The 13,737-nt window shown below is 34.8% G+C and overlaps 1 protein-coding gene across 1 annotated transcript; it reads right to left on the reverse strand.

Annotated features, from left to right (window-relative positions):
• Positions 1-11,768: 11,768 nt before the first annotated feature.
• Positions 11,769-13,477, reverse strand: LOC148871367 (purine permease 1-like). The gene is made up of 2 exons (XM_088971771.1): positions 12,393-13,477; positions 11,769-12,273 (listed from the first exon to the last, which is right to left on the reverse strand). Exons 1-2 carry the CDS (start codon positions 13,164-13,166, stop codon positions 11,950-11,952), a joined length of 1,098 nt encoding a protein of 365 aa, XP_088827897.1. The 5' UTR covers positions 13,167-13,477; the 3' UTR covers positions 11,769-11,949.
• Positions 13,478-13,737: the final 260 nt, after the last annotated feature.

Raw genomic sequence — 13,737 nt, forward strand, 5'->3', positions numbered from 1 at the left:
TCCATAAAATCATAATTTATAATATGATTACATAATTTCATTATTAAATTTGTAATATATTAATTTATTATTAATTTAAATATTTTGTTATAATTATTTTTCTACTTTGAAGATTTTTTTTTAATTTATTACATAATTTCGTTATTTTAACTATTTAAAATCTAGCTATGATAAATATTTAGTTATTTAAATATTTAAATAATCTATAAAATATTTAAAATTTTTTGTTATTTGAATTTTATTTATTTAAAGCTATTACATATTATTAAATGTTTAAAAAACATTTAAATTGATAATCCAGAAAAACATAATTTAAATTGTTAGTACATAATTTCGTGATATATTTTTTTAAAATATAAAATTATTTTTTGTGTTTTTGATAAATATTAAAGTTATTTTATAATTTTGTTAGAATATTTTAGTAATTATTAAATATTTTAATCCAAACTTTCTTTAGATAGATATAGATTATATGTATGGGAGAGGATAAATAGGAATTAGAGATAATTTAGGAAAGAAAGTCTCTACTAAATTAGAGATAATTTTGGAAATAAATAGGAATTAGAGATAACTTAGAAGATAAATAGGAATTAGAGATAATTTTGGAGAAAGTGTGGGATAGTGGGGGAGGTAGTTTAGGAGTAATTTTAGGAGAAGAGATTATTTAGGTTATTGGGAAAGTGCATCTCATTGGCTGTTTCAAAAATGACATGGAATTAAAAAATAAAAAATAAAAAAGGAGAGAACATATAAATAGCTTATCCCAAAGGAGAGACATGCTGACATGGCAGGACCAGTTTTATATATATATATATATATATATATATTCTTGGATGAAAATGATTAAAGTACAATTAATAGTATTTTATTATTAAAAAATACCAAAAATTATTAAAAAATAACCATAATAAATTATTGAAAAATATTGAAAATTAGATGTATCTTTTATTAAATATGGTATTTATTTAATTATTTAATTTATATTTATTGAAAGATAATGCAAATTAATTTCGTAGTGACTAATATGCGAAAATAAATGTTGAAAATAGTGAAAATGTGATAATTTCCAAAAATTACTATATTTTAAATAAATGCAGTAATTTAATAATTAATAATACAAAGTAAAAAATTATTTATAACTTAACCTAACCCGATTGGATCTATAAATTTGTAGGTTAAAGCAACTATTTTCTTTTGAGTTAGGTCTAGCTGAGATATGCACCATGCCCACACATTATGAGGGATAATCAGATTCAAAGTCTAATTGGGTATCAAACTTTTGGAGTCCAATGATGGCTTTAGCGGATAGAGCCCAAGCTAAACAACTCCTAATAAGCTTGACTTGGAAGTTATATGCATATATGGTAAATATTAGTATGTAATATTTAAATAACAAATTTTATATTAATATATATATATATATATATAAATGTTATATATTTTTTATAATAGACTAGAAATAAATAAAAATTTTAATTTTCAAAAAATCATAGTTTTATAATTAACACGAGTTTGTTTATCAACAAAAAATGTGCAAGTCCGAGCCTGAGTTCGGCTTGACCATCGGGCCTAGATCTTGAGCCTGAGCCCAGCCCTTATATAAAGCCCGAAGCCCTATTTGTACACAAAATGTCTTACTTTTAGTATACATTTTATAAACTAATATTATATTAGTTTAGTAATAATTTAATAAATTAATAAACTAATTTATATTTTCTAATAGTAAATTGATATTTATTAATAATTTAAGAAGCATATATATATATATATATATATATATATATATATATATTTATTTATTATATATAACACAAGTGCTTTTTTATATATGTAATAGTATCGAGCTGGGCTTATTTAAGAAAGCTCGAGATCGAGCCCATGGGGCCTGAAATTTTGTCTAAGCCTGAAAATAACAGGTTAGGCTGGGTTGGGCCATCGGGCTACCCAACCCATGAATAGGTCTAATTGTATATATCAAAAATCATATGAAAAAAAATTAACCATCTTTCTCAACTATTTTAAAAAATGGACATCTCATAGCTTGTCCTAGTCTGCGACTTGGCCTGGCCCAAGGCCATGGACCAACCTAATCCACGGCATGGCACCGGCCCTTGCAAGCTTGGGTTGTGGGCCGTGTCGAATTGACCCCCCAAATTATCCCAGGGGAGGGAGGCATAGTTCGAGATGCCCCATAGGCTCAAATGGCACAATGTGGGCCACATGCGGGTTGTGTTGTGCCAGCCCAGCATGACCCAATTTACACATTTACCTAAACCTACCCAAATTTGGGGATGGGGCGGAGAAATTCAAGGACTCCCCATCCTTGATGAGGAATTGGGTGCCTTGCCCTTGAACTTGCCCAACATTGAGGAGTGGTTGCCTTGCCCTAAACCCGCTTTACATTCGGGATGGGGCGGGGATGGGGTAGAGTGTCTTGACTATGGAGAAGAGACAGGGATGGGGTGCCCCACCCTGAACCCACCCCGTTGTCATTCCTATATAATTGTTAATTATTAGTGAAATTAATAAAAAATGTTAGCTTTTGTAATTACTTTTATTTATTTAAAGTTTTAACCAAAATTTTATTTAAAAATAATAACAATTATTAAAATTACTACACATTATTAATAAAACTAAATTTATTAAAAAATATTTATTCATATTAAATTAACAATAATTATTTTCTGTAAATCAACATTAAATAAAAAATACTTATTAAAACTTTAGATATTAACAATAACTATGATACTTTTAGTTAATTAACAACAAATTTTGATTATTAATTTAATATTAATTAATAATAAATAAAATTATTAAATCTATCAGATTTTCCCATGCATCGCATGGGTCCCTACTAGTATCACTAGTATAGATAGTAGCTAAGGGGCTCGGAAGGTTGTTTGGATTGAAATCTATTGAGCCAATTGAAGACAATAGAGCGTTATCTTCTAGCTAGTCTCTATAATGGATCTCTTTGTTCAGATGATTTCTTAACCCTAAGTAATCCTTTACAACACTTTTAAGTCTCCATAGGGGGGTTGGTGATAAGTTTCGAATAAGAGATCACAAACTTCGAGTCTCCCTCTACAATGATAGGGTTGTTGATGCTAGATTATGCATGAGTCTACCGCACAATCTAGGCTTGGGCCAAATTGATAGAAATAGTACCTACTTTATAAGTTTTAAAATCCACTACTCCTTCCATGTAATTTTTAGCAATGGCAGCGACTTAGCACATCCCATTTGTAGACTGTGATGCATGAAATTTGTTTTGACTGTGTTCACTTTAGGTTGGTACCACAAAATAAGCTTCCAAGACTTAGTCGGTTGCATCACAGAATTTTTTGCACTTAGGTCAATATTTTCCTTGTATGCTTTTACAACTCTTTCTAGAGTCATTTGAGGAGGAATAAACACATTATTGAAATTTTTTGTTTCTATTTTTCATATATTCCATAAAATAAAGGCATAGAGGTGGCCACAAATCGAGCTTCTCACGAGCTATTCGAGTTTGGCTTGATTTAAACCGAGCTCGAGCCTGATATATAGGCCCGTTTGCTAATTGAGCTGAGCTTGAGCCTAGTGAAGCTCGGCTCATGAGGCTCACGAGCCTAGTATAATAAATATATATTTTTTATTATATGCATACATATATACATACATACATACATACATACATATACATATAAATATATATTATAAATAATTTTATTTTATATAATAATAATTTTATTTTTTATTAATAATAGTAAATAATTTTTATAATTCTTATTTTTTATATGTAAAATAAAATAATTTTTTATATGTATATTTTTTATTTTTTATATGTATAATAATAAATATTTTTTATAATTATTAATTTTTTGTATGTAAAACAAAAAATATATTTTTATACTTTTTAAATTTGGCTTGTAGTCGAGCTCGAACCTGTGATCTTTGAATCAAGCTGAGCTCGAGCTCAAGTTTCTAGCACGAGCCAAACACAGTTTGAGCGAGCCGAGCTCAAATAGCCAAGTATTCAGCTCGGCTCGGCTCGAATCCATCCCTAGCCCTGAGCCAAAAATCTCCTTGATCCCTAAACCCTAGCAATCCTATCCATTGATCTCTCTCTAGAAGGTTCCCCAAAAATCTATAAATAGGACCCCTCTCCTCACTTCTTGGAGATAGACATGGAGAGATCTATACATAGAGCTTGAGAGCTACCCAAGAACGTCCAATAGCTTCTCACACACCTACGCTCTAAAACCCTAGAGAAAGCCCTCTCCGTCATCCCCACATACACATGTCCTTTTGAAGCCCAAGGTTGCCATTCCCACTTCAAAGTAATCAACCATCTTCCCAGCCACAACCATACACCCTTACACATAGACTTGGAGAAACTCCTGCTTTCACTCTCTCAGATCCCCAACTCTAGAGAAACCAATCCCACATCCTAGAATATCATGCAAGTCAAGAATCCCTCCTAGCATTGTAATAAGAGCACATGAACATCCAAATATTTTCCCTCAACAATTGCACTTCTATTTTTGTTAATTTTCTCATGTGTATTGTTTTTAGCATTTTCATCACACTTTAGGTCATGTATATCATCCCCATTAGTTAGACTACTTTAACATAAGTTTTTGTTAATGTCGACTGTGTAGGGGTATTTTAGTCATTACATTTATGTTTAAGTTGCTGATGTATAATGTTCTATTAGTAGTTGTGTCCCTTACTTAAGTAGGGACAAAGGAGTCCTTTTGTTCTTGAATAGAAATATATAAATTAAACCTGGCCAACTAGAGAGATGTATTATTCTCTCTTATTCGAACCAGAATTCTTCTCCTTCTCTATTTTCTTCTCTTCTTCTCCTCCTTCTTCTTCTTCTCATCTTTCTCTTACTTCTCCAGTCCATATTCTAACAGAATTCAAGAGCAGATTAGATTATAATATGGCACCAGAGCTAGGTTGAGAAAATTGAATCTGCCCAGAATTCTGATCTTCACGCATCCAACCTAGGGTTTTCTAATTTTTTATTCGTCATTAGTTGGAGATAAGGAAAGGGGTTGAAAAGGAGTGATCGCCCTCTTCCCTTGGAGGTTTCTATGCCTCTAGTCATGCAGTTCATGAGTGTTACTGACTACCTGAATGTTCAGATGACTTCTATCAAATTGAATGGAGAAAATTTTGTGCATTGGGTGAAATTTGTAGAAGTTTTTCTTAAAGCAAAGAAGAAAGTGAAGCATATATGGGAAGAAAAACCCTATACTAAATCTCATAAATATGGTGATTGGGAACAAGAAGATGCACAGATTATCACATGGCTATGGAATAATATGGAACCCAAGATTAGTATATATTTCATGTTTCTCGATACTGCCAAGGAATTTTGCAACCATGCTAAGAAGTTGTATTCGGGACAAGACAACACAAATAGAGTATATCAACTGTATTAGTCATATTTTAAATTGCAAAGGGTAATCAGAGTATTGAGGAATACTATTATAGCATGAGAAACCTTTGCAATGAGCTGAATGTGTATCACCCCTTCTCCTTTGATGCTAAAATTCAGCAATAGCAGAGAGAACAACTAGATGTGACCAGATTTTTGGTGGGGGTGAAATTTGAATATGAACCAGTGTGGGCAAAGATACTAGGAGAATCAACTCTTCCTTCCTTAAAAGAGGTGTTTGCTCAGCTTAGGAAAATTTCCATTGGATCTACCGAGCATTCTAGTGTCTCTAATAGGTTAACCTTTGCAGTATCAAGGGGCCATGGTGTTAGAGGTGGAGCTCCGGGAGCTCAGTTTGGCTGCAGTGGGTGTATGGTCATAGTGGTGGTGGTGGACCTATGTATAGCAATGGTGGTGACCGTACTAGAGGCCGAGACTCAGGGGGAGTCCATGGTAGAGGACGTAGTTCTGGTTCGAGAAGATGTACACATTGTGGTTTGGATAGACATACCATCAGTTATTGTTATGGTTTGCATGGTCCACCTTCAACTTGGGCCAATCATGCCGTGACTAGTGACTGTAGCTTCAGACATGAGAACCATTCAACTGATCAGATGGCCCCTATATCCACAGATGTTCCTAGGAAGGAGATGATGAGTGTTCCCTGTGATGAGTATGAAAGGTTTGTCCAAGCCACATCTCAACATAATACAACCACTCTTGCACACTCAAGTATGGCTTGCTGGCATCCAAACCCAATCTCTGGATTACTGACTATGGAGCCTCCGATCACATGATTGGAACTCCAGGTGTGTTTTCCTCCATTTTTTATCACAATTTGTTACCCTTTCTAATGGTTCCACATCATCCGTTTGTGGTGTTGGAAATGTTAACATGGACCGTTTATCTTTATCCTTAGTTTTGTATATCCCCAATATTCCTTTTAACCTTATGTGTTTTAGTAAGTTGACCAAGCCTCTTAATTGCTCCATCACTTTTTACTCTTCTTCGTGTATTTTTTAGGATCTCAAGATGGGAATAAAGATTGGTGGAGGGCATGAAGCTGGTGGACTGTATTACCTTGATGGTGGTTGAAGTACATCAACAACTCTTCAAACATCTCTTTCTCCTCTCTAGTGGCACTGTCGATTTGGTCATCCATCAGTTAAAGTTTTGAAGTCTCTTGTTTCGTCATTGAGTCATCTTTTTGTTTTGGATTGTGAGTCATGTCAGTTTGGGAAACATGGATTATTAACTATGGAGTCTCCGATCACATGACTGGAACTCCAGGTGTATTTGCCTCCCCCTCTTAGTGCCCAACATCACAATTTGTTACCCTTGCTAATGGTTCAACATCCTCCATTTGTGGTGTTGGAAATGTTAACATAGACTAATTATCTTTATCCTTAGTTTTGTATATCCAAAAAATTCCTCCAAGTCTCTTAATTGCTTCATCACTTTTTACTCTTCTTCGTGTGTTTTTTAGGATCTCAAGAAGGGGATAAAGATTGGTGGAGGCCATGAAGCTGGTGGACTGTATTACCTTGATGGTGGTGAAAGTACATCAACAGCTCTTCAGACATATCTTTCTCATTTCCAATGGCACTATCGATTTGGTCATCCATCACTTAAAGTTTTGAAATCTCTTGTTTCTCGTTGAGTCATATTTCTGTTTTGGATTGTGAGTTATGTTAGTTGGGGAAACATTATCGTGTTCCTTTAGTCCTAGGGTTGATAATCGTATGCCGAGTCCTTTTTCTTTAGTTCATTCAGATGTTTAGGGTCCCAATAAAGGAATGTCATACAATGATTATAGATACTTTGTTATTTTTGTTGATGATTATTCAAGGATGACGTGGCTTTACCTAATGGAAGAAATGAGTGAATGGTTTATCATTTTCCAAAAATTTTATGGTGAAATTCACAACCAATTTGGTGTACACATTAAAATTATTCGTTTCGATAATAGCCGTGAATATTTTTATACACCATTTTAGGAGTATTTGGAACACCATGGCATTATCCATCAGACTTCATGTACCTACACCCCACAACAAAATGAAGTAGCTGAGAGAAAGAATCATCACCTCTTGGAAACTCCTCGATCCCTTATGCACCATATGAATGTACCTAAATCTTTTTGGAGTGATGTTGTGCTTACATCTTGCTTTCTGATTGACTAGATGGCCACACCCATCCTTGATGGTCATTCTCCTTTCACCACTTTGTTTCCTACCTTGTCTCTGTTTTCCCTTTCTCCTCGGGTTTTTGAGTGTGTCTGTTTTGTTCATAATCTTGGACCAGGAAGGGACAAGTTAGATGCATGATCCATTAAGTGTATCTTCCTTGGCTATTCCCGGACCTAGAAAGGGTATAAGTGTTATAATCCTAGTTCTTAACGTTCCTTTGTGTGTGCTGATGTTACTTTCTTTGAGTCCACTACGTTTTTCTCGGGGTTAGGTGATGTTTCTTCTTCCTCACCACCTCCTCCTCTTCCAGTTCTAATTGCGGATCCCATTTCACTTGTTCTAACTATGACCAAGTCTTTACCTTCGGTGCCACCTCCTATTGAACGACCACCTATTTGTCAAGTGTGTACACATTGCCAACATGTACTGGCTCCTCCTCTAGCTCCATCATTATCGATAGATCCGGCAATTGTTCCCACACTAGCCCCAACTCCAATTTCTGAACTTAACCTTCCCATTGCCTTGCGGAAAGGTAAACATAGTTGCACCCTTCATCCTATTTCTAATTATATTTCTCTCATTCACCTTTCTGCTTCCCATCACCAGCTTATTTCCTTGTTATCCTCTATTGTTGTTCCTACGGATGTCCAGGAAGCTCTTGCCTCTCTAGGGTGGCGCCATGCAATGGAAGAAGAACTCTCTTCTCTAACTCATAATCATACATGGGACCTCACCACACTTCCTCATAGTAAGTAGGTTGTCGGTTGTAAGTGGGTATACATTGTTAAGTATTTACTTGTTGGTAGTGTAGAGCGTTAAAAGCTAGACTGGTTGCCAAAGGGTACTCCCAAACATATGGTATTGACTACACGGAGACCTTCTCTCCAGTTGCTAAGATTGGTTTACTTCATGTTGTGATATCTTTACCTGCTATGTATTATTGGTCACTCTTTCAGTTTGACATCAAGAATGCTTTCTTACATGGTGATCTAATTGAGGAAGTCTATATGGAGCAACCACCGGGGTTTATTGCTCAAGGGAAGGATGGTAAGGTGTGTAGACTAAAGAAGGCCATTTATGGACTTAAACAATCTCCCCGTGTGTGGTTTGGTAGGTTCAGTGAGGTGGTAAAGAAGTTAGGTATGAAACAGTGTTAGGTTGATCACTTAGCCTTCAGTCATGACTCTCAGGTTAGAAAGATCCTATTGGTGGTATATGTAGATGATATTGTCATTATCAGGAATGATAGGTCGAAGATCTTTGCGGTTGGTAGGTAAACTAAACTATCTAACCATTACTTAGCCAGAAATTTCATTTGCAGTTAGTGTGGTAAGTTAATTCATGCAGAAACCTCAGGTTCCATATTGGGATGTAGTTCTAAGGATTGTAAGGTATTTAAAGGGGGCCCCTGGTCGTGGCCTAATATATAGAAGTGGAGGAAAACTTGAAATAGAGGGATATACTGATGCTGATTGGGTTGGCTTTATATTTTACAAGAGATCCACTATAGGCTATTGTACTTTCTTTGGAGGTTATCTGGTGGTATGGAAAAGTAAGAAACAAACAGTTGCGACAAGAAGCAATGCAGATGCAGAATATAAAGCTATGGCACATTAAACCTGGCCAACTAGAGAAATTTATTATTTTCTCTTGTTCGAACCAGAATTCTTTTCCTTCTCTATTTTGTTCTATTCTCCTTCTTCTTCTTCTTCTTCTTCTTCTTCTTCTTCTTCTTCTCGTCTTTCTCTTACTTCTCCAGTCCTTATTCTAATAGAATTCAAGAGCAGATTAGATTATAATAGTTTCCAACATACCCAGTTTTCTATTTCTTCCTTCATCTTGCAAGCATTCTCTTCTCTTTCATTTTTTAACAAATTTATCTTCTCAAGTTTGCATAAAATTGAATGTCACACATCCCTTAGGTCATATATGTAGTGGAAGTTTAAATATTAGCATCACAGTGTCTACTAGCTAGCTTCACAAATTGCATCTAGGATAGCCACTAGCATCCTAGCTTTCATTAATGGTTTTCACTAATAACCTTTTCTCTCACATTTCCTTTAGTTGTGCTTACATTTTTTCAACATATATAGAATCTAGTTCATTTACATTAGAATTCATACATAGCTTTCTTTACATTTTATCCCTTTATATTCATTGTTTTCGTCTCTTTTCTTTAGTTTCTTCATTCAAAATTCACTCATCTAGGAAATCCATCAATAGAAGGAGAATTTCTAGATTTTTTTGTTAACTTTCTTTCTAATTAATTCATGATTTTCACCTTCAAATTTGAAGTTTCTAATTCAAGATTTGTTTTTAGTATGTTCTCTTAAATTGTAATTTGATTTAGCATGTTAATTTAGAAATATTTTATCTCAAAAATTCTGTTTAGGGTAGATTCTCTTGTTTGGTTGTTTATTGTTTGATAAATAGTCTTTTTTTTGTTAAATTATCTTTTATTTTTACTTGATGTACAACCCTAAACTAGCAAAAATTCTAATTGAATATCTAGAAAAGTGGAGTCAATTCATATCGGGAATGTGTGCACTGTTAACATCTTCGACAATGTACCTTGGCTCCCAAATTCCAAACCTTGTGGTTACATTGGGTGAGTCACAAAAAAAGCTTTTCTTAGTTAAAACTTGTGGTGACATTAAAGTTAAACAATAGAAACACAAAACAGTAGACAATTGCTTTATGTTTTAATTTTTTAAATAGTTAATAATTATTTATATTTTATATTTTTTTAATAATTTTTGTGCAAACAAAAATAATATTAATTAATTTCAGCTAGGGTTGTTCATCAAATCAATAAAACCAACCAAACTGACCAACCCGACCCAACTTAACCCAAGTTGGTCAGTTTTATAGTATTTTCAGTTGGCTTTGGTTCACCAATTTCCCAGCCGGCCCGACCAATATATATATATATATATATTAATATTTTATATTTTAAATATATTCTTTTAATATAGGAAAGTGGAAAATTTCCCATATTTCTTAGTCTAAAATATTTTATATTGTAAATTTTAAATTTTAATTTATTTTTTAATAAAACCATTATAAATTTTTTAAATTTAAATTTAATTTCTTAAGTTTAAATCTTTTGAACTGACCAACCCAAACCGATACTAGTGTTTCCACCCTATTGTAGACTTGGTCAGTTGAACTATTCAAACCGTCACTCGACCTTGATTCCAAGTTCGATTCTATTGAAATTTCCCTTCAATCAAAAACCATCCAAACCAGATGGTTCAACCATTGACCCATTCAACTCGGTCACTAGGTTACAGGTTGCATACTTAATGTATGTGCAAACTTTTGGGGGCCATAACTTTGCACTCCAATGTTCAATTGAGGTGATCTTTTTTTTGGGGTAACTTTTCGAGATATATGCATCCTAAGGTGCATTGGGCACCTTGCCCTACTATTTTCATGAAAACCCCCTTTTTTGGCCTTGAATCGCAATTTTTAATACTTTTTATAAATAAAAAAATAAAAACTAAATTAAAATATAAATTAAATATAGACTAATACATATATTATATGTAATATATAATTATACAATATTTGTTGATAAAATATGTATTTGCACACTTCACGAAAACCCCCTTTTTTGGCCTTGAATCGCAATTTTTAATTCTTTTTATAAATGAAAATAAAAACTAAATTAAAAAATATAAATTAAATATAGACTAATATGTATTATATGTAATATATAATTATACATTATTTGTTGATAAAATATGTATTTGCACACATCACAAAAACCCCCTTTTTTGGCCTTGAATCGCAATTTTTAATACTTTTTATAAATAAAAAAAATGAAAACTAAATTAAAAAATATAAATTAAATATAGAACTTTGGATCATGGTCTACATGATAATTAAGTAGCTAGTTGGTTGTTGTGATAGTCTCCTGTTTCCAACACTTTATATAAATATAGAACTTTGGATCATGGTCTACATGATAATTAAGTAGCTAGTTGGTAGTTGTGATAGTCTCCTGTTTCCAACACTTGATCCAAAGTTCTTCTGGCGGAAACTGCTCAACTGAACTCTGTTATGATCTGTGGACAACTTTTCCTGTGAACCGGGTTCATTATTCTTTATGATTTGAATCAAGTAAAATTTCGGCTCATGGAAACTTTTGATAGACAAGTAACATTTTTTTATAGGAACTTAGAGATTTCAAATAAAAAAGAAAAAAGAAACCCTAACCCTTCATGATTCTTTTTCTTTGTTTTCTTCTTTAAGCCTGTAGCTCTTCATGATTCTTATATGAATCAAAATAAACAACTTGTATATATGGGTTTTTTGGTCAACTCATCACCTCGACTCAGTTTCAGATAGTGCTTTTTGCTTCTTGTTCTCCTTGTAGGATCCATAGAAGTAAGAGATGAAGCCCCAAGAGCAGAGAGCTAGTGCCATACCCTTTTCACCTGTGAACTTCTCATGGTATACAATCACTGCTGCGATCTCCGTGAGAGGAAGCAACGTTGCATTGAGGACTCCAGCGAACAGAGACGTGGTGCAGAAGACAACTCCTAGTAAGCCCACCACCGCCATCTGCCACACAATCGCAATCGACACCAGCACCATGTAATATTTGACTGCGCCTAATTCGAATGCATTTGCTTCTCTCGGAATCGCCTGCATTAATGAATATGAGGAGGACCCAATTGATTATGAAATCAAATGGCCAAGAATCAAACAAACCCATGAATTATTAGTTGTATGTATATTCTCTGAGCCTTGCAATTGTTTCTTACCTGAAAATCCTTGTTTATGAGCATTCCAATGGTGCAAAATAGTGTAGCAAAGAAGTTCACTCCGAACTGAAACTGCAATACCACAGAATAAGTGATGGTCTTGCGAGCTGTAGCATAAGAAACCTCGCAACAAGGTAAGATGAAGCCCAGCAACCCAGCTGCGCCGAGAGTCAGGATGAAGCCCAACAAATAGTCTTTGTTACTAACACCAGGAGGACGGTCGCCGCTCTTCGTCAGCCCAAGTAAGACTGCACCCAGTGTCATCAGCACAACAGCGTTTGTGGAGTAAGGAGTGAACTTCTGCTTGGCAATAAGAAAAGCAAAGAAAGCGGTAAAGACGAGTTGGGTTGAGAGGAGGAGCGATGAAGTGGAGACTGGTAGGAATGACAAGCCAAGGGAGTACATGAAGTTGTTAAGTCCTGCAAGGAGGCCTATTCCTGCACTGAGTAGTAAGAGTTTAGTAGGAGCTAAGAACCTGACGCCAGATGCTCGTTCACGCAAGTACAGAACTGTGAGGGGGCCGAGTAGTGCCGGGACCCCAGCAGTTTCTAACCAACTCGGTATCCATTTCCGGTTGCCGCCGTGCAAGAAGTAAAGTCTCAGGAGCAAGGGCCCGGCGATGGTGCCCAGAACAGTGCAGACGCAGTTTATTCCGAGGAGCCACCACTTGGCCATATTGGACTTTGTTGATGAATCTCCCTCGGGCATTTTGTTGTAATGGGTTTCCTCGTTTAGCACTCCATTCTCGATGCTCTCTATGTTCCTGCTGGCCATGTCTTCTTCACAGCACTACTCTCTCTCTCTCTTTCTCTCTCTCTCTCAAGTAATCATATGGGAGGATTAGCTTTGATTGAGTTGGTGAGACTTAAATAAGAAAAGAAAGATGGGAGAGAGTAGATTTTGAAAAACAATCCACATGCTTTGACGAACAAAATACATAAATTTCTCAGTAGCTTCAATTATAAGATGGATGCTTTATTAAATGGTTAAAGCTGAAAAGTTGTTTCGTTATTGAAGTTAGAACCTCCATGGTCCATATTCATTGAAATTCAGAGATGAGAAAATTAAGGATTCCTCATCCTCACTCCTCAGGAGCCTAACATGTTTCAAACTTAACGCGGTTTAGCCCACGTGAAGTCCGTCTGAGTTGTGACTGGAAGGGTTTGAAGGTTCAACACTCCTACTTTAGTTGTCCTGAATTTTGTTGTCCATTTGTGACGACTGATGACCCAAGCCGCCACCTTTGAGAACTTTTGTAAAGAGGTGATGTGTTAATTTGACTGGCTTCGATTAAATTCAATTAAACAAAAACATGAAAAAGTTCAGTCATGTTTGTCCAAAATGT

The sequence above is a fragment of the Nelumbo lutea genome, chromosome 2 (assembly GCF_056320005.1).
Source record: "Nelumbo lutea isolate HS-2025 chromosome 2, American lotus-T2T, whole genome shotgun sequence".
NCBI classification, from domain to species: domain Eukaryota; kingdom Viridiplantae; phylum Streptophyta; class Magnoliopsida; order Proteales; family Nelumbonaceae; genus Nelumbo; species Nelumbo lutea.